Source organism: Medicago sativa, chromosome 4 (assembly GCF_051527215.1).
Source record: "Medicago sativa cultivar Bolivia chromosome 4, Bolivia_mono, whole genome shotgun sequence".
Lineage (NCBI taxonomy): Eukaryota > Viridiplantae > Streptophyta > Magnoliopsida > Fabales > Fabaceae > Medicago > Medicago sativa.
The window spans coordinates 4860263-4887370 of record NC_140752.1 but is presented as its reverse complement, the minus strand read 5'-3'; the positions used below and the strand labels follow the sequence as shown (position 1 = coordinate 4887370).

The window sequence follows — 27108 nt, the reverse complement described above, 5'->3', positions numbered from 1 at the left end:
ATTTGAGAGCATAAAGTTCTTTGAAGTCCATTAGCATCTCTGGTATCGGTCCATCTGTTGACCTTTATTGGAATCTATGATAGCATTTTCCATTAGACAATTTCTGATAGCAGGTGGCCCAATGGATCCTATGGTACCTAGAAATAAGGACATGAAGTGCCGGTATGTTGTTCAGAAAGCAAGGAAAGTCATCAAGAATCTCATTTGTTCCAATGTTGAATACCTTTAATGTGGAGCAGTGGCCAAGTGACTTGGGAAACTTTCCATGTAAGAGATTTCCTTTAAGCTCAAAGTCGTTAAAGCACAAGAAGTTGGAAACAAATCTGGGATTGAGCCTTTGTTATTGTTCTTCCTCATATTCAATACATGAAGGATATTAGTCATTGTTATTAAACAAGAGGGAATTTATCCAGATATATTGTTGTTGGATATATCAATCACTCGAAGATTTGAAGCATTGCAGAGGAAATTAGGTATGCTGCCATGTATAGAATTATTTGAAACCGAGAGAAAATATGTGATAGACAGATAATTACCAATATATTGTGGGATAACAGAACTAAATTTGTTCATTGAGTAATCCAAGTAGGTAGCATATTTAGAAAATACAGGCATTGACCCTACCAATTGGTTGTCATGCATATCAAGTTTTATCAAGTTGGATGTAAGATTTTGCAAAGGTCCTTCCAAATTAGTGAGAGAGGTATTAAGGCTTCCAAGATTTTGTAGTTTCCAAATCCAGTTGGGAACTATCTGGTTATGTGAAAGATCTAGAATGTTCAATGTGGTTTTGTTTCTCAAGAAACCAGGGAAAGTGTTCAAATTGCACGATGCCAAATTTAGACAGCTAATGATACGAAAGTAAGAAGGATCGGCTGTTGTAAATTTAGAACCGAATAATAAGTTGTTGTATGAAAGGTCTGTGAAGTTACATTAATTAGCTCCATAAGCTTATCTAGCTGTGATGATGCCCATCAAACTTGTTATTTGAAAGATCGAGGACAGAGAGTGAACTGAGTTGGAAGAAAGACGTTGGTAAAGGCACTGATAGATAGTTGTTGCTTAAATCAGTGGTATTTAACATGCAGGACACATTTGTACTACATTCATCTATTTTGCTAAACTGGTTGAGCGAAAGTTGAATCTCCTGCAGTGACAGAAGGGTAAAAAGAGACGAAGGAATGCTTCCATAAATTATTATTCAAGTCAAAGTCAATGCTCAAGATTTTGCAATCCTTCAAAGTGAGAAGAGGATGGAATTGAACCACTTAAACCATTTTGAGTTTTGGCCATGCCAAATGATGGCATAGGACCAGTGAAATTGTTAAATGAAAAACCTAGGTAAGTGAGTTGTGTGAGGTTTGACAATGAATTGGGAAGTGTTCCATTAAATTGACAGTTAGAAAGGTCTGATTCAGATGAGTGCCTCAAGTTGCCAATAGAGCGAGGTAATTCTCCAGAGAAGCTCTCCATAGAAGCTTGTACCAGTCACTATAATGCTCAAGAGAGATCTACCTAGTGCGAAGTTTGTAAATTGGAAGATTTTAACCGGAAATCTTCCTGTTAACATGCAAGACTGAAGGTAGGTTTTTAAAATTGGCAAACGTTTCTGGCACTGGGGGTGAAAAATTGTTTCCAGCAAGAATAATGATTGATAGATTCTCAAGTTTAGACACAGATGAATCAAGTGGTCCTGATTCCTGATAGACGACAGTTAGTGATGCTCAACTCTTGCAGGTCACGCAGCAGCAACAAAGCATTTCCCCATTCATTGCCCTTGGGATTCTATAATTACAACATCCAGATACAACTGCCTAATACTGGTGAGATTTTAAGACAAGGCTTTGTAGATTTGAGTTCTCAAGTTTCAGTTCTCGTCCTGGTGCGTAGTAATTAATTGAGATATCAAGAGTTACCAACCTTTTGAGTCAAGAAATCTCTATCGGAGGAATCTGCCCCATAAATCTAGCATTTGACAAATTCAATTAAGTTAAGTTCTTCAACTTGCCGAATACTGATGGAATGGAAGAATTGAAATTGTTAGCAGCCAAATTCAGTTTTTGGAGATGTTGGAGACAGAAGAGACTACTTGAATTGTTGAATTCACCAGTAATTGATTCTTTACTTAGGTCAAGACCGATAACATGTCCTTTGTCAAAGGTTACACCACTTCAAGTGCAGCAAGCAGTGCTTTGATTCCACAGCTTCAGTTTGGTGGAACTTTGAGGTTTGAATGTGAGATTGTGTTTTAATTGGAGAAGCAATGATTGTTGATCAAAAAGACATTTTCCGGAGATAAATGAAATTTGAATACTGATATATATTCAGTAATAACATAGTACAAAGGAAAGAAATGAAACCAATGTAATTCTCACTGTTGTTTGTTTACTCTGACACAAAACAAATGGTTTTATAAAGTTGCATACACAATCTGCTGCCCTGTGTCTTCCAGTGTATAAGAAAGAGAGATCAATACATTGCATCATTTCAAAGTAAACTTTATCATAAGTTATTGTTTGACCATAAACTTATCTATATTTATGACTCGCAAATATGAATGTGAGATTGTTTTCTATCAGAAGTCATTGTTTGGATGAATCACTCAATGTCAAAACACTTACCCTACAATATTAACAATCTTCTATTCGGTGTATGCTAACCATAGACAAAATATCTTGTTATTTGTAATCATTGGAGTAAAACTCAACACATTTTGTTTCCTCATTCCCACCATTGGGGTACCTATTAATTCTCTTGGTTGTGTTATAAAGTTGCAGAAAGATGCAGACATTGTTGAACATATCCAATGAAGTTTTTTTTTTAATGACAAATGTTAGTAGTTAGTTGTTATATTAGCCTTTTCTCATTCGTTTGCGCTTAAACCCAGGACCTCCGACTCTTTATCTCTTAGCTCAAGCTCAAACCAGTTGAGTTATCAAACCCCCTATTATCCATTGAGGTTATAGGTCATGCAACGACAACAAAGATTTCATTAATTTCAAACTAAAACTTATCATATATAAGTCATAGCTTGACCAGTTTAGTTTTCGGTGAACATCATCAATCAACCTTATCTTTGTTTGCAAAGTTTTCTTTGCCAACGTTGGACCTCTCTCTGAAAGTCAAAACAGGAACTCTACTCTACATACAATGTGTCAGGCATAAGTGTATGCCAACCATTAAGAAAATACGTTGTTATAATCATTGGTGTAAAAATGAACACATTTAATTTTCTTGTTCTCATTGGGGGTACCCTTTTAATCTCTTCACAAAATTCTTTTTTCAATTTTGATTGGAGTATAACTTGTTGCAAATTGCAATATTAAAACAAGCTGAATATGAAATAGATATCAAAAAGCAAAACAATTTCGTTTATGCAACGCACCTCGATAAGCCAAGCCAAAAGACTCTCGCTTCTACAATTAACAAAGCCAAAAGACTAAAAAATATGGAACAAGAAGAAAAAAGAAGATGAAGCATTGATGCTTAAACAAACCTAAAACTGAAGAGTGACGAGAAGGAGGAGACGCGATTCAGGAGCTACTCCGCCACAGGAGGAGTCAGGTTGGAAACGGATAGAGGAGGCAGAGCAGCGACTTGAGAGTTGAGAATTTCTGACGGGGTAATTTACTGGTTCTATGATGTAACTATTCATTGACTTCATTTCAATGAGAACATTTAGTGATAAATGATACAAATAAACAGATGGAATTTTTGCCCTTGATAATGATAGAAATGGTTAAAACCAGTTCATACGAACTCTGTTTTCGACGGCAACTACTAATAATCACGCCTCAAGGATATCAGTTATTAACATGAATTCTTCCTAGAATTAAAGGTTGAACCCTCAAGAATATACCTTATGATTTATCTGTATTTTTTAACCCCGTTATGCTCTAGTTGAACGTTGTTAATGGTACAATAAAAGGCTGTGCATAGTGATACCTTTGCAAGAAATATTGATAACTTTCCCAGAAGTCCGATTTTAGAATAAATCGTGTGCAAGCAAACTGATCTTTAGCCAAGAGAGCACCTAAAGTGCAATGCTTTAATGAATAAATAATTCAGATAGACGTTAGAAAATTTAGAATAAACTCACAATAAGACACATTAAATCAAATGGCTACTGTTTGGTTAACTAATATAACTAACATCTTTAGTTACAATATCAACCTCTTCAAAAAGCCAAGGCATCATGAATAGTCAAAACAAATCCACTTATAACAGCAGCATGTTGTTTTTCCTACAACTTTTGACTTAACCCTGCAATCCTCCTCATGAACAGCATGAGAGCATGAGACTGATAATAATACATATCGTTCACATTTTCATTGCACGGATAATAACATCTTACAAGCATAACTAATTTCGAAAAAGTCAAGTTAATTTTTTTTTTGAAAAAAAAAATTTCACATAAAAATTCACAACACCGATCATGGAAAACAAATTTTACTCAAACTCATTACTTATTAATTAGCTGCTCACGTTGACACTCAAGGATCTTAACCCACTTTTAAGGTCCTAATTCTCTCCAAACAATTGCAACAAGTGAAATCACACACAACCGCCTAACAGTGAAGGTGCATTGAAACGCTCTCACATTGCACTAGCAAAGAAGCAGGTCAAGGACAACAGGGGTTATCGGAAACAGGCATAAGCCGTTAAGGCAGCACCAGATATGTCGAGTACAGGTGCAGGAGAACAGGGGTTAACAAAAAGAGGCGAAAGTGGCAGATAACTGCACCAGAGTGGAAGGTATACGCAGTAATAGGCAACATCAGAGTTCAGACATGCCTATACTTGCTTGGCAAACAATAACTTGAAGCTGTTTGACGCAATTCAATCACGTTTTACTGATTATTTCTAATTTCAGTCGTTAACTATGACCCCAATAGTTGTTACCGATAGTTAATATTTCTTAAGAATAAACAAGAGTTTTCTAACTCAATATGCTCTATAAATAATACAATGAAACTGTTATTTCAAAATATAACTGCTATCGTCATACATGAATGGAAAGGGGAAGTAAATAGAATATGCCCGGTTAAATATTGAGGCTTCTAAAATTTATTGCTCGGGGGATTTTGACATGTAAGATCTTTCAAATTCAAATACACATTGCTGCATGGTTCAGTATATTCATGTCCCCACAATTTCCATCAATGAATCCAGAACCCAGAATCCACATGCCCGCAGGCACTTCATGTTGTAAACAAATTTATTTGCATAAATACATATTTTGAAAGATGTTTCGTCTATTATTCTCTAGGGACAAAAGCCGAGGTGACTGAATGACAAGACTATAGCTACACATACAACCATATCAAAAAGCCAAACCAGTGCCAAGAAAGGAAATAAATGTGATATGAATGAATCGAACAGCCAAATAAATACGAGACAACACTCGGACATAGCTACCAATGGATACCAGATTGCCTCTTACTATAGGAATAAGACAATAATTGAGCAAACTTGCAATCTACAATTATCGGGCTTCATCCTCAAGGTTGCGGAAACCGTTAGTCAAGTCCTCATGTAACTGAGTAAATTTGGCAACCAAAGCAGCTTCCCCTTCAGCTGGATCCTCGAATTTCTGAGACCTGCAATAACAACAGACCAACATAATAAGACCTACTTTACATGTCAAAATAAGTCATCCAGAGTAGCAGTAAAATTACTCACACTAAACGATAGAAGAGATCTCCCAAACGATGCTTGATGAGGGTGTAAGTTATCTTTTGACCATCAGTACCAGCTCCCCTCTCTACTGCCTGCAAATGTAGCCAGTTTCACGTTAAAGATCGAAATTTGAATACAATTTAGCCATCTTACTGAAATCTCTTTTCAGGCTGAAGTAATACTAATTACTAATAACACCCTTTGGCTGAGCTATGACAAAGAATGCAAAACATAAAGAAGCAAACAATTCATAGAATATGTGAGTGAAGGATAGAAGAGATACAACACTGCTAACTTGAACCTACATGCCTACATTTAGATGGACTTTTCCTTACTCTAATGTAACATTGTTTGATTCCTTACACACCATACCTGATTTGCCAAATTGTAGAAATGAATAATGTTGCGCATCATCCAGACCGACTTGTAAAAGGGACAGAACTTGTCATATCTATTACAAACACAAAAGGAAACAATATAAGAGAGACAGCAAGTAAAAACACTAGCATGAGTCATGATATATCGAAGTTAACAATTTAAAAGGGCACTTACGGCGTAAAAGCATTTTGAGCAAGGTAATCCTCTCTCAAAAGTTTTGCAGTTTCTAAGGTGATCTTGTCTCCTTCAGCCAAAGCATCCTTTCCCACAAGCTGGAACAAACAGGGATGGTGAATGATCTAGTATAATTTACTATTTTACTACTTAAAGAATAAGTGCGTAGACATCCTGACAAACTTTGTCCAAACAACAAAACAATACTAATATGTTAAAGATCCACTTATTAGACTATCCATTGCATGGACTATATTATGCAAACCAGGTTTAGACTGGACATTACTTGATAGTCTGTCATCAATAATTTATGATACCGCCTCTATTTCAAAAAGAAGCTGAATAATTTTCAACCCATACCAGGAAAGATCATAGGAAGATTTCTTTAAACAACACATCAAGATGATTAATGTACAAAGGAACACACCTGGACAATTTCATTCAGATCGTCTTCTCTTTGCAGAACTTCACGAGCCTTTGTCCTAATGTTTATAAAATCTGGATCAAATTGCTCGTAAAAGGATTCAAGTGCCTGATGATACCATAGAAAATATTAAAAATCATGATAATTTTAAGAGCCCAAGCACAAGCTATATCCATTACAAATGATAGGTTAAGAGAAAACACGAGTTACAGAGACACCAACTCTAGGACATACCGTTGAATACTTTGAATAAGATATAAGCCAGTTCACAGAAGGAAAGTGCTTCCTTTGTGCAAGCTTTTTGTCCAATCCCCAGAAAACCTGCCAAGTAGAAAATGATCAACTTACATGACGAATGAAAGTTCTGAAAGAATAGGTAGGAATAGGTAGAAGAAATATAACCAAAGCAATCATAGTGACGAGGGACAACAAGGGTTAAGTAATTTATGGGCATCAGAAAGACGGCCAAATGCAAAATTTATTTGCAGGAAGTTGCCCTATATTTTGACAAACATATATTTTATAGTAGAGTATTACCTGAACTATGCTGAGGGTTGCAGATGTCACGGGATCAGAGAAATCTCCTCCAGGTGGAGAAACAGCACCGACAATTGTTACACTACCTGTTCGTTCAGGACCTCCAAGACATTTTACTTTCCCAGCACGTTCGTAGAAAGAGGCTAAACGTGCAGCAAGGTAAGCAGGATATCCACTATCAGCAGGCATTTCCGCCTGTGGAAAATATCAATCCCATCAATTTACAATGATCAATGGCCATGTTTCTCCATGTATCTCATTAGTCATTATTTATATGATTATCTATTCTACATCAGAAACTAAAGCTCAAAAAATAATATATCATTCAGAAGAAACAAATTCTTTCTAAAAGAAACTGGTGAATAACTGTCATTGCATAATTGAAATTCTCACCAGTCGCCCTGAGATTTCACGCAATGCTTCTGCCCACCTAGATGTGGAATCAGCCATCATACTGACATTGTAACCCATATCTCTAAAATACTCGGCTAAAGTGATTCCTGAGACTCGAAAACAAAATATTGTCAGAATCTAGAAGATAAAAAAAAAAAAAAGGCATATCACAAAGTTTCGTCTCAGATAAGAAATACGGGAATATAAAATGGCATATCAATATGCATAATTCGGGTCCTCAATTTTTACACTAAGCACAAATTAACTACAAAATCTACTGCCCAGAAATAACAGGTCCTGAGAAACACTACTCATTGCAATACTATATATACTTTTTCACATTCCAAATATTGACAGTAGAAGAGAACTGGTAAAAGATTAATAATTATGAACAAAAAGAAGATTTAGACTTTAGGAGGTAAGAAATCACCTGTATAAATTGAAGCTTCACGAGCAGCCACGGGCATGTTTGAAGTGTTAGCCACAAGTGTTGTACGCTTCATGACAGATTCTTCACGACCATCAGGTAATGTCATTGTGAGTTGTGGAAAGTCCATCAGAACCTGAACAAACATTAAAATGGTTTACCAGCCGCATAACAGCAAGGGCAAGCACAAATATTTGATATACATAACGTAAAAGGAAGCATACCTCTGCCATTTCATTTCCACGTTCCCCACAACCAACGTAAATAACAGCATCAGAATTTGAATACTGTCAAAGAGGGAAAAAGGAAAAATTAAGAGGTCTGCCAAATTATTAAAAGCGAATTATAGTTACATCATCGTTGTTCCTTGACATGGTGTGTTAGGATCACCTTAGAAAGAGCTTGACTAATGACTGTTTTGCCACAACCAAAAGCTCCAGGTATGGCACAGGTCCCACCAAGTACCGAGGGGAAAAGGGCATCAAGAACACGCTACGCAAAACAGAAGTCATCAGGTACGAAACTATCAGAATTTGATCATACACAAGGCACAAAATAAAGAATTTGATAATTCACAAGGCACAGAATAAAAACTGGGCTTACCTGACCAGTAAGAAGAGGAGTATCAGCTGCAAGTTTTGATGCAACAGGCCTAGGTGTACGTACAGGCCAACTCTGAAAATTGGTACAGTATGTATATTAAGTTATAATTATAATGAAACATAAGGAAGACCAATACTTCAATGAATCAAGCAACTAAAAAAAAATAGATGGCCACAGACCTGAAGCATGGTGAACTTCTTTTTGACACCTTGAAACTCAAGTTCTAACACAGTGTCCTGCAAATAATAGAAATAATGTAACCAAATATTGCAAAAGATATAGAAAAAGCTCGAGAGTGCAGGAAAACATATGAATAAACGCATTCAAACTTGGAAGAGCGCACAACACACACACACACACACACACACATCACTCTAAACATAAAAATGAAATAATGGACTTGAGAATGATCTTCTAACAGAAATAGGGCTAAATAAACAACAGAAGTTTAACCGACAAACCTTCAAGGAATATTGTCCAGCTGGTGCTACATAGGTAACCTTTCCCATGGCATCAGGAGGAAGTGCGACACGGTGTTCCATTAAACTGTTCTCGAAAACAGTCTGCAATGGTAAATAATCCACAAAAAGATTCAGGAAAAAAATCTACAAATAGAACATATATATAACAACGCATAGGCTAATCTAATTGGCTAGAAAACATACAGCATATAAGTCTCCACCAGTTAATAGATCTCCTTCACCTGTCAGCAGTAATAAAATAGAACAGAATATCAGAACAAATGGGACGTGTATATGTTTTCTTTATAGAACTTAAGCATAAAATGGAACAATATGTACCAATTTTCTTAGGCTGAAATTCCCAAAGTGTATCTTTGTCAAGTGCAGGAACAGATACACCACGAGGAATATAGACGTCAGCAGATATTTTTGCAATAGTTTTCAATGGCCTCTGTTAAGATAGAAAATATTCAAATTTTGAAAAGCCGGCAATTGAAATCAGATATTTATAATCAAATATTCATAGGAAAAACACAAACCTGAATTCCATCGAAAATATTTCCCAATATTCCAGGACCCAACTCCACGGACAAAGGCTGTTGAAGTTAAAACACATACAACTCATCAACCAAAGTACGCAACAGAGAAACAAACAAAACAAGAGAAATAGACGGATATAGAGAATCGAACCTTGTGAGTACGCAACACGGGATCATTAACCATCAACCCAGCGGTTTCTTCGTAAACTGAAATTGCAGAGAAGCAATTAGATATATTTTTTCATAAAAACAAACAAAAGGAACAGAAAATCATGTAGTGATAGTATAGTATGAAGAAGAAGAAGTACCTTGGATAGTGGCAGAGTCCCCTTCCAAACGAATAATTTCACCGATGAGATTATCATTACCAACACGGACAAGTTCATACATAGCAGCCCCATTCATGCCATCAGCAATGACGACAGGTCCAGATACCTGTTATCAGAGATTCAAATTATGGATGAAATCATCAGTATCAAAATAAATCACGATACACAAATAGTGTGAAGTGATATAACATAGGATGGAAAAGTAATTGAACAAAAAAATAAAATAAAATAAAATGAATAGCAGACAGATAGATCGTGTAGTGAATTGAAGAAACATAAAATTAATGAATTGAAAAAATAGTTGAATTAGGAGTTTGAGTGGGGCGATGCAAGTATAAGTATAAGTATGATGAACAAATCAGCGATACGATATAAAACATGAAACAGAAAAATGGAATTGGAATTGGAATTGGAATTGGAATTTAGAATGAAATCACGATAATCGCAGATAGATAGATAGATAGATAGATCGGTGAGTGAGTGAGTGAGTTGGGAAGTTGAAAAGCAGAGATTAAATCATATAATAAATAAATAAATTAATGAATCGATAGAGTAATGGAAGTGAAGATGAATCAATGATTGACAGACCTTGCGAACGTAACCGTATTCACTCTCCTTCTCAGAGTCTTCGAAGGTGGTCATACGAGCTCCTCCATACACGGCAGGCATTTTGTTACTTACTTACTTACTTACAGATCCAACAGAACAGAGATGATGATTGATGAATGAAATTGAAGAAGAAGAAGAAGAAGATCTGGATCAAAAACCCAGGGGTGAAAGAGAGTGAGAGAGATAGAGATATTGAGATCGGGAACTTCTTCGTTCTTGTATCGTATGATTGATATTTTATGATGAGACTAGTAGTGGCTTTGTATTTGTGTTTATTTTTTATTTTTTTTTTATAACAAACAAAAACAAAACAAAACAAAACAAATAATGACCGACCGGGTGCGGACACATGTATGTATGTACGTGGAGGACGCTCTTTCCTCTTTTTTTTAACTGTCTCTCTCTCTCTGTCTTGTTCATTTATTATTTATATTTATTTACTACCGCTGTTTTTTTAGGGGAATTAGTCATTTAGTCTTTGAACGGAAAATGAGTAGTCACTTTATTCTTGAATATAGAGAAATTGCAAAACAGTTCTTGAATGTAGACTCTGTTGGTCAATTTCAGGAATTAAAGTGACTAACGGAGTCTGCATTCAGGGACTAAATTGACTAACGGAGTCTACATTCAAGAACTGTTTTGTAATTTACTTGCATTTAAGAACTAAAGTGACGACTCCTTTTCTATTCAGGGACTAGAGTGACTAATCCTTTTTTATCATCCAATCCAAACTTGTACTACCACTCCTTCCCACGTCGTCTTTTTCACTCTTTCAATTCATTATTCTTCTTCTTCAACCTCCCTTTTCACTATATATAATAACTTGTTTTCTCTCTTTACTTTATTCACCCAATCTTGTCTTGCTAGTAGATCATATTTACCACCCTCAAAATTTGGCGCTTTCACATATATTTGCTGCATCCTTCATAGTTAAACTAGACTCCAATACGTGAGTTTCTTTTATAAATATAAATTTTGCTAATATTATTTGAAATAAACCATGTTAAATAATGGGTTAATAACTTGCATTTCTGCGTTTGTCTAAAAAAAAAAACTTGCATTTCTGCGGTTAACGAACTAGTTAAAGTGGTTAATGAAATATATCGTAAAAGTGGTTAACAATGTATATTTTTGTGGGTATCCAAGTTGTAAAATTGGTTCACGGCAAAACTCAAATTTTGTGTTATAAAATCCTTCTAGTGACAAAAAAATATTGGTTGTTAGGAAACATGGCATCCATGGAAGGAATGAGAGAAATAGATCAAAGTTCTTTGCATTGATGGAAAATGAATATTACAAAATGAGAAAGTTGGTTACAATGTGACACCTTAAGCCTATTTATAGGCACTAACTAACTAGTAACTATATGACTAACATATATCTCTAATAGTCCCCCTCAAGTTGGAAGGTGTTCAAAACACTTCCAACTTGAAATGAGAAAATACAAGGAAAGACATCAAGCAAATGAAAGTACAAAGAAAGATGTCGGGAATACATCGGCCAAGAGAATAGCAACAACGCTTAACCACCATCCGGTAGAAGCCAATCAACCACAAAGCCTTAAAAGGCACAACGCTTAACCATCAATAGTGTTCAATCACTCAAGATAGAAGCACAAGAAGAAGAAGAAAACGACGCTTAACCATCCTTGGACAGAAGCACAACAACGCTTAACCATTCATGACGGAAGCATATCAACATGTCTTAACCATCATGAACAGAAGCACAAAACAAGAAATACAAGGATATCCAAAATCAATGATGATATCCACACAAAAAGTGCAAGGAAGGGCCAAAGTCTACAATGGAAGGAGGTCATATGTTGAACAAACTTCACATCAAAGGTACCATGAAGCAACAAGACCAAGGTTCCAAAGATAAAAGTGATGCCCTCCAATGCCGAGCCGAGACAAGAAAAACCAAAAGTAAGCCAATAGAGATGCATAGCCATGTGATGTGTCTTCAAACCATAGAAAACAAATCCATGTTGATGCATTCAAACCATAGGCCAAAACCAATGCTTCCAATAATGAAGCACTCCAAACAACGATCCAGGACAAAGAAACCGAGGAAAGGTAATCAATCCAAGAATCTTCCAACAATCCCAAACTGAGCCAGAATCATAAACCTCACCAAATACCAAACCAAGGGCATGAAAGTGCCATGTAGAGCTCATAAAGGAAGGGAGCCAAGTGTTAAAGACAATCTGCCAAAAAACTAGCACAATTGTGCATCCACAAAACTACTGATGAAGAAAGCCAGAAGCAAGCAATAGGCCAAAGCACAAGCTTCAAAAAGCAAACCACTTGAACAAAATAATCCACTGATCAAGAATTTGCATATCTTCAGCCCATATATACCAAACAAATGAAGGGCATACCAAACAGAGACATCAAGGCAATAAAGGAGTAAAAAAAAACATTGTTGGGGTGCACAGTATTGTCAAGCAACTATCATATTTTGCAGCCTTTATTTCAAGCAACAAACAGGACAACAAGTGTCTGAAACAATAGAACAGCGAAGCCAAATATGCTAGCTTCTAAAACAAACCTTCATCTCTATACACAAGGGAGGGGAAACAGCACAAAATCTCCAGCACCACCAACAAAGATGACTTTTACCAAACATATTGCAAGCATCCAAATCATATTCAATCAACAAACAACAACTAAGAACAACATTCAACAATGTGCTGCACCACATATTTGAAATGAGAGCAGTGCAGTACAAGTGTAAGGATCTCAAACGAGAACATCAAGCAATGCCAGATTCATCATCAAACTTCCAAATCAAACAGTCTATTCTTCAACAAAAACTGATGAGCAGGACCATCTCAAAGTCAATATCCAAAGGTCAAATTCAATCATACCGAGTATCCCAACCAGGAAGTGATAAATCAATAGATGTATTGGCTTTGATTTGGTCCTTGATCCTCAATATGAATATACAAATTGGAGAAAACTCGCACGGTTGCAGTCATACAAACAACCATCGTTATTCGAACTGAATGCAACACCAAATTATTTCAATGAAGACTTTCAACAAACACCTTGTGAACACAATGAAGCAGAATCAAACTCGTCAACCCGCACCAGGACCATAAACCACATCAATAAAGCAACAAATCAGCGATTCTCGCATTAGAATCTCAAAGTAAATTTGAGAAGTAATCAACCACATCAGCAACTGAACACATAGTTAGAATTAAAATTGCAAGAACAGTAACTGACTCAATAAAAAATTGAATGAGTCGTAGATCAGAAATTTTGATCGATCAAGAATTCAAACAATAAATTCGAATTGATCAAGAAACTGAACTGGAAATCAAACATAAAGAAGAGGAATCAGTGTTCAAACAAGGAAAGAAAGAACACGAAATCGCAGAACACTAGGATTTGGGAAAAAATTGATGATAACATTATAAAACCAAATTGGGACGAGAATCGCGAACAATGAGACTCAACAAAACAGAATTGAAACAAGGGAATTAGACGAAAGATTGAACAAAAAGGAATCGCAAAATTCCGAAACCCTAGAAATTGGGGCAAAACACAGAGTGGAATCACGAATCGAAAAAGTTTATCGAACAAGGAATATGATACAAGATAATCTTATGAAATTGAGATGTGAATCGAACAAATCGATTGAACAAATCACAAATGAAAACAAAGAAAACTGAATCGATTGAAGAAATTTTCTCGGGAAAAGAAAGGTGGAAAAAAAACAGTGAAAGGAAAAGAAAAATTGAGGAAGAAAAAAAACGATGAGAAAATTGGATTTTCTCGAGAAAATGCATCGAAAAATCCTTCAAGGTGGATAGCAATCTTGCTCTGATACCGTGTTAGCAAACATGACATCCATGGAAGGAATGAGAGAAATAGATCAAAGTTTTTTGTATTGATGGAAAATGAATATTAAAAATGAGAAAGTTGGTTACAATGTGACACCTTAAGCCTATTTATAGGCACTAACTAACTAGTAACTATATGACTAACATATATCTCTAATATTGGTCATCATACAATACAGTGGAATGTAGGTGTCGTGTATTGTTGCCAAAAAAGTGTGTTCAAATACCAAACCTGTAAGATTTACGTATAGTTTTTCGATTGTAATATTTTATTTTATTTTTACAAAACAAATTTAGGTCATTTCATTAATCAAAGCAAACTGAATACAAGGAGAAACATTATCAAAATTATGGTGACTAGTCCATGAAGTTGCCGCCCCTGCACAAAATTATATATTAAAAAAATCATTTAAGATATGTAGAGAAAGTTTTGAAAATATTAATTTATTTGCAAAAAGAATAATATATGGAACTTGTCAAAATACTATTAATTTACTGAAATATTTTTTAGCTTTTAGCAAATTTTTTATCTAATTTTAGTATTCATAGTTTTTTAATATTTATATGTATATAAAGATAATAAAGTACAAATTTAAAATTTAAATGATTGTAAGTGACATATATGCATGACTTTAAAAATAATTTTAAGTTAAATGTTTTTAATGATATGACAATAGGTTAGATTAAGACTTAACATTCTCTAGCGACAAATTTGAATGTGGATACCACTCTTCATGTAAAGGATGTGACGACTTATTCCGGTAATTGGGATCAAAATTTCCTTTTTGACAACCTACCTAACAACACAGTTTTTTTTTTTTGAAGAGGCTGCCTAACAACACAGTTGAGATGGTGTTAGCTCTCTCGGCTCCTTCTAGTGGTGATGGTCCTGATATTATTGGTTGCGGAGGCACAAGCACGCGACACTTCTCAGTCAAAAGTAATTATAACATGCAAGATAAGAATCATGCTAACAACGGAGTAGATTGAAAATTTTTGAGAAATCCAAAGGTCTCATCATATTTAAACATTCATTTGGTTGGTTGCTCATGATCGTATTTTAACTAATTATCGTTAAAGGGTGTTCGGATATCCTCAAATTGTCTTTATTGTGAGATGGTTCTTTATATGCTCAAAGACTACACTTATTCAACTCAAGTATGAATGAGACTTTCATTAGTTAATCTTGTATGTTTCTTACTCTTCTTATTTAGAGGAATTTTAATTTCTATAAATACTTTATTTCGTATAATTTGCTTTTGTTAAATTGTTAAAAAAAAATACTGGTATAACATAATGAGTTAGACAAAATAAAAATAAAAATAATGTCAGAAGTAAAAAAAAATACTGGTATAACATAATGAGTTAGACAAAATAAAAATAAAAATAATGTCAGAAGTGGGATTTGAAATTCTCAATAACTGTCAGAAGTGGGACTTGGGAAAAAATTGATGATAACATTATAAAACCAAATTGGGACGAGAATCGCGAACAATGAGACTCAACAAAACAGAATTGAAACAAGGGAATTAGACGAAAGATTGAACAAAAAGGAATCGCAAAATTCCGAAACCCTAGAAATTGGGGCAAAACACAGAGTGGAATCACGAATCGAAAAAGTTTATCGAACAAGGAATATGATACAAGATAATCTTATGAAATTGAGATGTGAATCGAACAAATCGATTGAACAAATCACAAATGAAAACAAAGAAAACTGAATCGATTGAAGAAATTTTCTCGGGAAAAGAAAGGTGGAAAAAAAACAGTGAAAGGAAAAGAAAAATTGAGGAAGAAAAAAAACGATGAGAAAATTGGATTTTCTCGAGAAAATGCATCGAAAAATCCTTCAAGGTGGATAGCAATCTTGCTCTGATACCATGTTAGCAAACATGACATCCATGGAAGGAATGAGAGAAATAGATCAAAGTTTTTTGTATTGATGGAAAATGAATATTAAAAATGAGAAAGTTGGTTACAATGTGACACCTTAAGCCTATTTATAGGCACTAACTAACTAGTAACTATATGACTAACATATATCTCTAATATTGGTCATCATACAATAAAGTGGAATGTAGGTGTCGTGTATTGTTGCCAAAAAAGTGTGTTCAAATACCAAACCTGTAAGATTTACGTATAGTTTTTCGATTGTAATATTTTATTTTATTTTTACAAAACAAATTTAGGTCATTTCATTAATCAAAGCAAACTGAATACAAGGAGAAACATTATCAAAATTATGGTGACTAGTCCATGAAGTTGCCGCCCCTGCACAAAATTATATATTAAAAAAATCATTTAAGATATGTAGAGAAAGTTTTGAAAATATTAATTTATTTGCAAAAAGAATAATATATGGAACTTGTCAAAATACTATTAATTTACTGAAATATTTTTTAGCTTTTAGCAAATTTTTTATCTAATTTTAGTATTCATAGTTTTTTAATATTTATAAGTATATAAAGATAATAAAGTACAAATTTAAAATTTAAATGATTGTAAGTGACATATATGCATGACTTTAAAAATAATTTTAAGTTAAATGTTTTTAATGATATGACAATAGGTTAGATTAAGACTTAACATTCTCTAGCGACAAATTTGAATGTGGATACCACTCTTCATGTAAAGGATGTGACGACTTATTCCGGTAATTGGGATCAAAATTTCCTTTTTGACAACCTGCCTAACAACACAATTTTTTTTTTTGAAGAGGCTGCCTAACAACACAGTTGAGATGGTGTTAGCTCTCTCGGCTCCTTCTAGTGGTGATGGTCCTGATATTATTGGTTGTGGAGGCACAAGCACGCGACACTTCTCAGTCAAAAGTAATTATAACATGCAAGATAAGAATCATGCTAACAACGGAGTAGATTGAAAATTTTTGAGAAATCCAAAGGTCTCATCATATTTAAACATTCATTTGGTTGGTTGCTCATGATCGTATTTTAACTAATTATCGTTAAAGGGTGTTCGGATATCCTCAAATTGTCTTTATTGTGAGATGGTTCTTTATATGCTCAAAGACTACACTTATTCAACTCAAGTATGAATGAGACTTTCATTAGTTAATCTTGTATGTTTCTTACTCTTCTTATTTAGAGGAATTTTAATTTCTATAAATACTTTATTTCGTATAATTTGCTTTTGTTAAATTGTTAAAAAAAATACTGGTATAACATAATGAGTTAGACAAAATAAAAATAAAAATAATGTCAGAAGTAAAAAAAAATACTGGTATAACATAATGAGTTAGACAAAATAAAAATAAAAATAATGTCAGAAGTGGGATTTGAAATTCTCAATAACTGTCAGAAGTGGGACTTGGGAAAAAATTGATGATAACATTATAAAACCAAATTGGGACGAGAATCGCGAACAATGAGACTCAACAAAACAGAATTGAAACAAGGGAATTAGACGAAAGATTGAACAAAAAGGAATCGCAAAATTCCGAAACCCTAGAAATTGGGGCAAAACACAGAGTGGAATCACGAATCGAAAAAGTTTATCGAACAAGGAATATGATACAAGATAATCTTATGAAATTGAGATGTGAATCGAACAAATCGATTGAACAAATCACAAATGAAAACAAAGAAAACTGAATCGATTGAAGAAATTTTCTCGGGAAAAGAAAGGTGGAAAAAAAACAGTGAAAGGAAAAGAAAAATTGAGGAAGAAAAAAAACGATGAGAAAATTGGATTTTCTCGAGAAAATGCATCGAAAAATCCTTCAAGGTGGATAGCAATCTTGCTCTGATACCATGTTAGCAAACATGACATCCATGGAAGGAATGAGAGAAATAGATCAAAGTTTTTTGTATTGATGGAAAATGAATATTAAAAATGAGAAAGTTGGTTACAATGTGACACCTTAAGCCTATTTATAGGCACTAACTAACTAGTAACTATATGACTAACATATATCTCTAATATTGGTCATCATACAATACAGTGGAATGTAGGTGTCGTGTATTGTTGCCAAAAAAGTGTGTTCAAATACCAAACCTGTAAGATTTACGTATAGTTTTTCGATTGTAATATTTTATTTTATTTTTACAAAACAAATTTAGGTCATTTCATTAATCAAAGCAAACTGAATACAAGGAGAAACATTATCAAAATTATGGTGACTAGTCCATGAAGTTGCCGCCCCTGCACAAAATTATATATTAAAAAAATCATTTAAGATATGTAGAGAAAGTTTTGAAAATATTAATTTATTTGCAAAAAGAATAATATATGGAACTTGTCAAAATACTATTAATTTACTGAAATATTTTTTAGCTTTTAGCAAATTTTTTATCTAATTTTAGTATTCATAGTTTTTTAATATTTATATGTATATAAAGATAATAAAGTACAAATTTAAAATTTAAATGATTGTAAGTGACATATATGCATGACTTTAAAAATAATTTTAAGTTAAATGTTTTTAATGATATGACAATAGGTTAGATTAAGACTTAACATTCTCTAGCGACAAATTTGAATGTGGATACCACTCTTCATGTAAAGGATGTGATGACTTATTCCGGTAATTGGGATCAAAATTTCCTTTTTGACAACCTGCCTAACAACACAGTTTTTTTTTTTTTGAAGAGGCTGCCTAACAACACAGTTGAGATGGTGTTAGCTCTCTCGGCTCCTTCTAGTGGTGATGGTCCTGATATTATTGGTTGCGGAGGCACAAGCACGCGACACTTCTCAGTCAAAAGTAATTATAACATGCAAGATAAGAATCATGCTAACAACGGAGTAGATTGAAAATTTTTGAGAAATCCAAAGGTCTCATCATATTTAAACATTCATTTGGTTGGTTGCTCATGATCGTATTTTAACTAATTATCGTTAAAGGGTGTTCGGATATCCTCAAATTGTCTTTATTGTGAGATGGTTCTTTATATGCTCAAAGACTACACTTATTCAACTCAAGTATGAATGAGACTTTCATTAGTTAATCTTGTATGTTTCTTACTCTTCTTATTTAGAGGAATTTTAATTTCTATAAATACTTTATTTCGTATAATTTGCTTTTGTTAAATTGTTAAAAAAAATACTGGTATAACATAATGAGTTAGACAAAATAAAAATAAAAATAATGTCAGAAGTAAAAAAAAATACTGGTATAACATAATGAGTTAGACAAAATAAAAATAAAAATAATGTCAGAAGTGGGATTTGAAATTCTCAATAACTGTCAGAAGTGGGACTTGGGAAAAAATTGATGATAACATTATAAAACCAAATTGGGACGAGAATCGCGAACAATGAGACTCAACAAAACAGAATTGAAACAAGGGAATTAGACGAAAGATTGAACAAAAAGGAATCGCAAAATTCCGAAACCCTAGAAATTGGGGCAAAACACAGAGTGGAATCACGAATCGAAAAAGTTTATCGAACAAGGAATATGATACAAGATAATCTTATGAAATTGAGATGTGAATCGAACAAATCGATTGAACAAATCACAAATGAAAACAAAGAAAACTGAATCGATTGAAGAAATTTTCTCGGGAAAAGAAAGGTGGAAAAAAAACAGTGAAAGGAAAAGAAAAATTGAGGAAGAAAAAAAACGATGAGAAAATTGGATTTTCTCGAGAAAATGCATCGAAAAATCCTTCAAGGTGGATAGCAATCTTGCTCTGATACCATGTTAGCAAACATGACATCCATGGAAGGAATGAGAGAAATAGATCAAAGTTTTTTGTATTGATGGAAAATGAATATTAAAAATGAGAAAGTTGGTTACAATGTGACACCTTAAGCCTATTTATAGGCACTAACTAACTAGTAACTATATGACTAACATATATCTCTAATATTGGTCATCATACAATAAAGTCGAATGTAGGTGTCGTGTATTGTTGCCAAAAAAGTGTGTTCAAATACCAAACCTGTAAGATTTACGTATAGTTTTTCGATTGTAATATTTTATTTTATTTTTACAAAACAAATTTAGGTCATTTCATTAATCAAAGCAAACTGAATACAAGGAGAAACATTATCAAAATTATGGTGACTAGTCCATGAAGTTGCCGCCCCTGCACAAAATTATATATTAAAAAAATCATTTAAGATATGTAGAGAAAGTTTTGAAAATATTAATTTATTTGCAAAAAGAATAATATATGGAACTTGTCAAAATACTATTAATTTACTGAAATATTTTTTAGCTTTTAGCAAATTTTTTATCTAATTTTAGTATTCATAGTTTTTTAATATTTATATGTATATAAAGATAATAAAGTACAAATTTAAAATTTAAATGATTGTAAGTGACATATATGCATGACTTTAAAAATAATTTTAAGTTAAATGTTTTTAATGATATGACAATAGGTTAGATTAAGACTTAACATTCTCTAGCGACAAATTTGAATGTGGATACCACTCTTCATGTAAAGGATGTGACGACTTATTCCGGTAATTGGGATCAAAATTTCCTTTTTGACAACCTGCCTAACAACACAGTTTTTTTTTTTTTGAAGAGGCTGCCTAACAACACAGTTGAGATGGTGTTAGCTCTCTCGGCTCCTTCTAGTGGTGATGGTCCTGATATTATTGGTTGTGGAGGCACAAGCACGCGACACTTCTCAGTCAAAAGTAATTATAACATGCAAGATAAGAATCATGCTAACAACGGAGTAGATTGAAAATTTTTGAGAAATCCAAAGGTCTCATCATATTTAAACATTCATTTGGTTGGTTGCTCATGATCGTATTTTAACTAATTATCGTTAAAGGGTGTTCGGATATCCTCAAATTGTCTTTATTGTGAGATGGTTCTTTATATGCTCAAAGACTACACTTATTCAACTCAAGTATGAATGAGACTTTCATTAGTTAATCTTGTATGTTTCTTACTCTTCTTATTTAGAGGAATTTTAATTTCTATAAATACTTTATTTCGTATAATTTGCTTTTGTTAAATTGTTAAAAAAAATACTGGTATAACATAATGAGTTAGACAAAATAAAAATAAAAATAATGTCAGAAGTGGGATTTGAACCCACGCCCTCTCTCGAAGACCAGAACTTGAGTCTGGCGCCTTAGACCACTCGGCCATCCTGACATTTTGATGTTGATGGTGAGTTCGATTTTAACATGTTACTACTTATTATCAGTATAATAAAAAGGAATTAAATAAATAAAAACTGTGTGATTGCAAAGAACGCCGCGAGCGTAAGGAGTGTACCAGAGAAGGAACGAGAAGCTTAGCTGGAGAAATGGATTTGGCTCTCAATTTCAATTTTAGTTTCAGTTCATCACCACCACCACTATGCATTAATAATAGGAGAAGCCATACACTCTACAGTTACAATGTTAATAGGAGGAAATCAAAATCCATTTCCATGGCTATGCAATCTGCTGTTACCCAGGTAAGGTAAGGTTTCCATTCTAATTATACATACATACATACATAGATAGATTGGGTTAATCACTTTAATTCATTCATTCATCATTTGATTTTGAAGGCATATGATTCTGAGTTAGAAAACAAGAAGCATGAGCTTTTAACATCTCTCCAAGACACACAAAGAGGACTCTTAACAACTCCTCTTCAACGTTCTTCTATTGAGGAAGCTCTTGTTAGTTACTACTACTATTTTCATTCAATTTCTGCATTCTTTCTTTCTTTATAATCAATCAATCATCAATGTCAGGTGAATGTGGAAGGAAGGAACATGGGTCACCCAATTGATTTTAACAAGTTGGATGGAACTTGGCGCTTGCAATATACTTCTGCTCCTGATGTTCTCATTCTCTTCCAAGCTGCTGCTAATCTTCCTTTCTTTCAAGTACTGTATCCATCTATTTCTTCCTTCCTTCCTTACCATCATTTTCCCTCTTTTCTTTCTTACCATTTTTATTTTTCACTTTGAGATAGGTCGGACAAATATTTCAGAAATTTGAATGCCGTGATAGCTCCAATGGAGGTGTTATTCGCAATGTTGTCCGCTGGAGCATTCCTAATTTGTTTGAGGTAATTCCTTTACTTTTTACTTTCTTACTTACCGTCTTGCAATCAACTTGTTCCTACTTTTGATTTCCCCAGATAACTATGATCATTCTTAAAATTTTCTATTGTTTTATTCCCCCTCAATTTCCGCAATATTATGCACAGTTTAGCTACTCCTCTATTGATACTTGATTATTCTTTCTTAGTTCAAGCTGGCAAAAAAATGTCATTTTTATTACTGTTACTAGTGATTGCTTTTATATAATTGAAACTGGATATGCATATGCATTGCTAGGATTTGGTTTTTTAGGCTTTTGAGTGAGTATGACTATATAAGTATACTTCATCCTGGACTAGGAACTAATAACGTATCTTGAACATGACACATGCTATAACAGTTTAGCCTTCATCGCAGTAGTCAAGTTGTGTAAATTAAAGACCCGGGATTGCGTATGCTAGCTAAGAATTTCACAGTTTTTATCTTAAAGGGTGTGTTAAAATATGCAAGAAAGTGAAATAGTATCATTACTCAAAAGGCTCAAAAGTCAAAATCTAGTTCCTTTGATTCTAGGAGTCGCACGTACTGCTCTCTTGCTAACACCTAGCCTAACCTTAGATGGTTGGAAAAACTAAATTGGATGAAATACTTATTCTTGAGGTCTGTTGCTCTCACCTTTGAGAAGTGGAATATTATTAAGCACTAGAGGGTTGGATACAAATGCATCCAATATAAGTTACAAGCAAAGAAAATGGGGCAGTATGCCCGAGTTGAGCAAAGAAGTGGTCACGCTTATTTGATTCTCAAGGAGCATGGCAGAGAATAACTGTCCAGTTTGGAAAGTACATTAGCTCATTAATATCTTCTAGGAGAATTCGGAGAGCAAGATATACACTGATTGACATTTCTTGACCATATAGAAAACAACTAGGGAGCCGTTGATGAAGTGGCCATTGTGATTTCTCAAAATTCCTCCACAAGAGGAAGTGTCGCTCCTAGTAGAATGAGATCCATCCACATCCATCTTGAGAACATTTAGATATGTTGTTATCTGTTTACAATAATATTAGTTTTTATAATAACATGTAAAAAAATGGAATAATTTGCTATATCAAGTTAGCCTCAACGGTTCATCTTTAAATCCCTTTCTGATTTCTAAAAGCTGTAGCATCTTTCACTTTCAGCTTTGAAGAAATATTGACAATATATCTTTGATTTTCCCCTGAACTAATTAAGCTTAAGTGTCCTTCCTTCGTCAGCTTGAACATGTTTACTTTGGTTGAGATAACATTGGTGCAGGAACAAGAAGGTGCTACATTGGTTGTATCTGCCAAGTTCACTCTTGTATCGGTCCGAAATATTTACCTTCAGTTTCAAGAGGTAATCATTTTAATATGCATGAACATTTTATTACTTTGGTTGAGATACAATGTACATAAGCAGATGCCGATATTTTGCAACATATAATTTCTCTTCTCTTGTTATTAATTAAAAGGTTGGAGAGATCATCCACGTTCAATTTGCTTTTGATATTCATTACAATTAATGACATTTTTTCCATGCCCCATTTCCATATTTTATTATATGGTTTACTATTACTCCTCAAGAAATGTTGGAGCATAAAACATATATGCTAGGCATAATATAATCTGATTTGTCATTATGATGGTGATCCCTGAAATTTCACTTCCCCATCATTAAGATTAAGAAAAGGATTATCATACATGATTTATATTCTGATATGAATGCGACATTGCCTTCTTTGGTTGGTATGATGCTTACATAACAAATGAGCAATTTATAACTGGCAGATCTCAGTTCAAGATATAAATATTAGTGAACAACTGCAGGCTCTAATATCTCCAGCAATACTACCACGATCTTTTATAAGTTTGCAGGTAAATCAACCGTAGTTTAATCTGTTGCATTTTTCATTTGTGTGCACTGTCGTACTGGCATTCGATATGTGATACCATTGACACTAATAACTTATGAAACTGTTTCTGCATCAAATCAAAACTTTGGTGATATATTTGTGAACGGCCTAATGGTAATATATCTGCATGAGGATCAATGCAGACAAGATATGCATACGACATAATTGTTAACTTATACAGCGTGTTTTTCTCTTGCAGATATTGCAATATCTCCGTGCTTTCAAAGCTCAATTTCCCGTGAGGGATCCTGGAAGGTATATATATGATGGGTCACTTTGTTGAATTAATTAGTGTCTTTATTGGAAAATTACGAGTATAATGCTCTTTTGGATTGTAGGGAATCAGTAGGAGGATTATATTATCTGAGTTATTTGGATGATAATATGCTTTTGGGCCGTGCTGTTGGTGGAGGAGGAGTATTTGTGTTTACGAGAGCTCAATCACTTTACTGACGAGCGTTGATCAGTAGTTTAAGACTTTTATTGTTTGACAGCAATAACAGTAACACTCGATAAGCCGTGGTTGAGGAATTGGACATATGGAGAGGAAGAAATAGACTGGAGACCTATAGTCCACAAGGAATTCTCATCATTGTATAAGGCAATAATATGCTATTGGTGTGATATTATTTGAACTTGCTACTTTTTGGTTGAAGGGGAGGGTGTGTTGTAGATTTGTTTTGTATCTATTGATTTCTTCATTATTGTATTTTAATATAGTTTGTGTTCAATGTAACTTAAGTGCAGTTCAGTCCAGCAATTAAAGAACACATTATTTGAGCTGTGAATTGTGGTTAAATTCTACTTGACTATCATTCTAATTCATTTTATTTGAAGCTTGGATATTAGAACATTAAATCGTGGGTACACTGGTGTGCAAAACTTTATCCAAATCACCATAGATTTCAACAAGTATTGCATTTATTCATTTTGAGGTCAGCTAAAGGTTTTAAATAAATATTTTTTTCCATGAAGTTTTTAAAATTGATTGATTTTTACAAACACCTATGACTTCTAGAATGTAAGGATTGACTTGACTTGAAGAATCATTATTGCTGATCTGCGGATTATAGCTTTGTTAGAAGCACAACATAACCTTTCATTACACTGGTGTGGTTCTGAATTCCAACAATTTTTTGCCTGATATTTTAATTTTTAAATATTCGAGAGGTGCGTTCTTGATATTTCGTAATACCTAGGCTGAGATTATGCAAGGAAAGTCTTCGAATATATTTGATTTCATCTTTAGGCTGAGACTGTGCCGCAAAATTTAACCACAAGTCTTCGAAGTCCTGTGCGGCTTACTGCACAGGAGCGAACCCTAAGTTGATCCCCATCGTTGAAGCCCTTGGTAACGGTTTTCTCAAATGACGTCACATTTCATGCCCAAGGTACAACTCACTCGCCACTTTTTTTTTTTTTTTTTTACAAATTTACCTCTTTAATACTTTTTTTTTGAAGCCCTCTTTAATACTTTAATCGCCCTTGGTAATGGTTCGAGTCATCCAGAGCTATACATTTCCTAGTATGCACATGATGATTCTCAAAAAAGAATAAACTCTTTAGAAAAATTACTACCACCAAACATTTGCCCTACATCAATTTAAACATGTTGACGTTGTCATACATAAATTTATCACATATTTTATATTTCACAATTTAAATTAATCTCTTGACCTATTAATTTGTTATTCTATTTATGAAAATCTACACCAATTATAGTGGTGTTGTCTTTGAAAAAATACACTTTCATGGCATTTAATAGATAAACAAGTAAAACTCAACCCTATTATTTTCAACCTATTAGATATTTAATTACAAATTTTATTACTATCAATATTATTTTGCTTCCACTAAAAAAAAAAAATACAATTCTACTTAAATATGTAACAAGTCGTTTTTTTAGAGAAAAATAAAAGGAGTTATTATTAATATTAATTAGAAAAAGGAGAGAAATAAAAAAAAGGAAAATGTCAGAAGTGGGATTTGACCAGAACTTGAGTCTGGGGCCTTAGACCACTCGGCCATCCTGACATACATTTTTAATGATGAATAGTTCGATTGTAAGGTCTTATTTATTATCACAATAAATAATAAAAAGGAATTAAATAAATATTGTGTGATGGAGCAACCAACCACCCATCCGTATGTGGAGTGGAAGTTCGGGAAAGGGAAGAAAGGTAATTTAGCTTCTCAATTGAAGAAGATTCACATAAGACTGTGTCGTCTGCTGGAGTATTCAAAATTTCTTAGAGGTAAAACACTGCTTTAATTCCATTTACTTTTTACTTTCTTACCTACCTTCTTGCAAATGCAATCAACTTGTTCCTACTTTTGATTTCCCCAGATTAACTATGATCATTCTTAAAGTTTTCTATTGTTTCATTTCCCCTCAATTTCTGCAATATTATGCACAGTTTAGCTACTCCTCTATTCATACTTGATTATTCTTTCTTTGAGTTCAATGTGGCAAAAAAATATGTCGTTTTATTTCTGTTACCAGTGATTGCTTTTATATAATTGAAACTGGATATGCATATGCATTGCTAGGATTTGGTTTTTTAGGCTTTTCAGAGAGTATGATCATATAAATATACTTCATCCGTATGTGGAGTGGAACTTCAACATCACACATGCTTTAACAGTTTAGCCTTCATCGCAGTAGGCATGTTGTGTAAATTAAAGACCCGGGATTGCATGCTAGCTAACAATTTCACAGTTTTTATCTTAAAGGGTGTGTTAAAATATGCGAGAAAGTGAAATAATATCATTACTCAAAAGCCTCAAATTCAAATCAGA

General features: G+C 33.7%; 2 protein-coding genes and 1 non-coding gene across 4 annotated transcripts; 1 reads left to right on the top strand and 2 right to left on the bottom strand.

The window, feature by feature from the left end:
- Positions 1-5082: 5082 nt before the first annotated feature.
- Positions 5083-10787, bottom strand: VHA-A (vacuolar ATP synthase subunit A). The gene is made up of 20 exons (XM_085706821.1): positions 10533-10787; positions 9924-10050; positions 9767-9822; positions 9616-9672; positions 9416-9527; positions 9281-9318; positions 9077-9178; positions 8795-8851; positions 8616-8687; positions 8403-8504; positions 8237-8299; positions 8016-8148; positions 7586-7692; positions 7193-7387; positions 6890-6976; positions 6659-6763; positions 6232-6329; positions 6052-6130; positions 5683-5771; positions 5083-5600 (listed from the first exon to the last, which is right to left on the bottom strand). The coding sequence occupies exons 1-20, from the start codon at positions 10611-10613 to the stop codon at positions 5486-5488; spliced, it is 1875 nt and encodes a 624-aa protein (XP_085562947.1). The 5' UTR covers positions 10614-10787; the 3' UTR covers positions 5083-5485.
- Positions 10788-21403: 10616 nt separating this feature from the next.
- Positions 21404-21487, bottom strand: TRNAL-CAA (transfer RNA leucine (anticodon CAA)). Its single transcript has one exon. It is a non-coding gene; the product is annotated as a tRNA-Leu (tRNA).
- A 73-nt stretch (positions 21488-21560) lies between these two features.
- LOC146925664 (Plastid-lipid associated protein PAP / fibrillin family protein) lies at positions 21561-25097 on the top strand. Of its 2 annotated transcripts, XM_085706818.1 has the most exons (8): positions 21561-21794; positions 21891-22004; positions 22080-22214; positions 22304-22399; positions 23673-23753; positions 24185-24271; positions 24509-24564; positions 24648-25097. In XM_085706818.1, exons 1-8 carry the CDS (start codon positions 21642-21644, stop codon positions 24760-24762), a joined length of 837 nt encoding a protein of 278 aa, XP_085562944.1. In that variant the 5' UTR covers positions 21561-21641; the 3' UTR covers positions 24763-25097. The 2 variants fall into 2 exon arrangements, with proteins under 2 accessions (XP_085562944.1, XP_085562945.1); XM_085706819.1 differs by lacking the exon at positions 24185-24271.
- The last annotated feature ends 2011 nt before the right edge of the window (positions 25098-27108 follow it).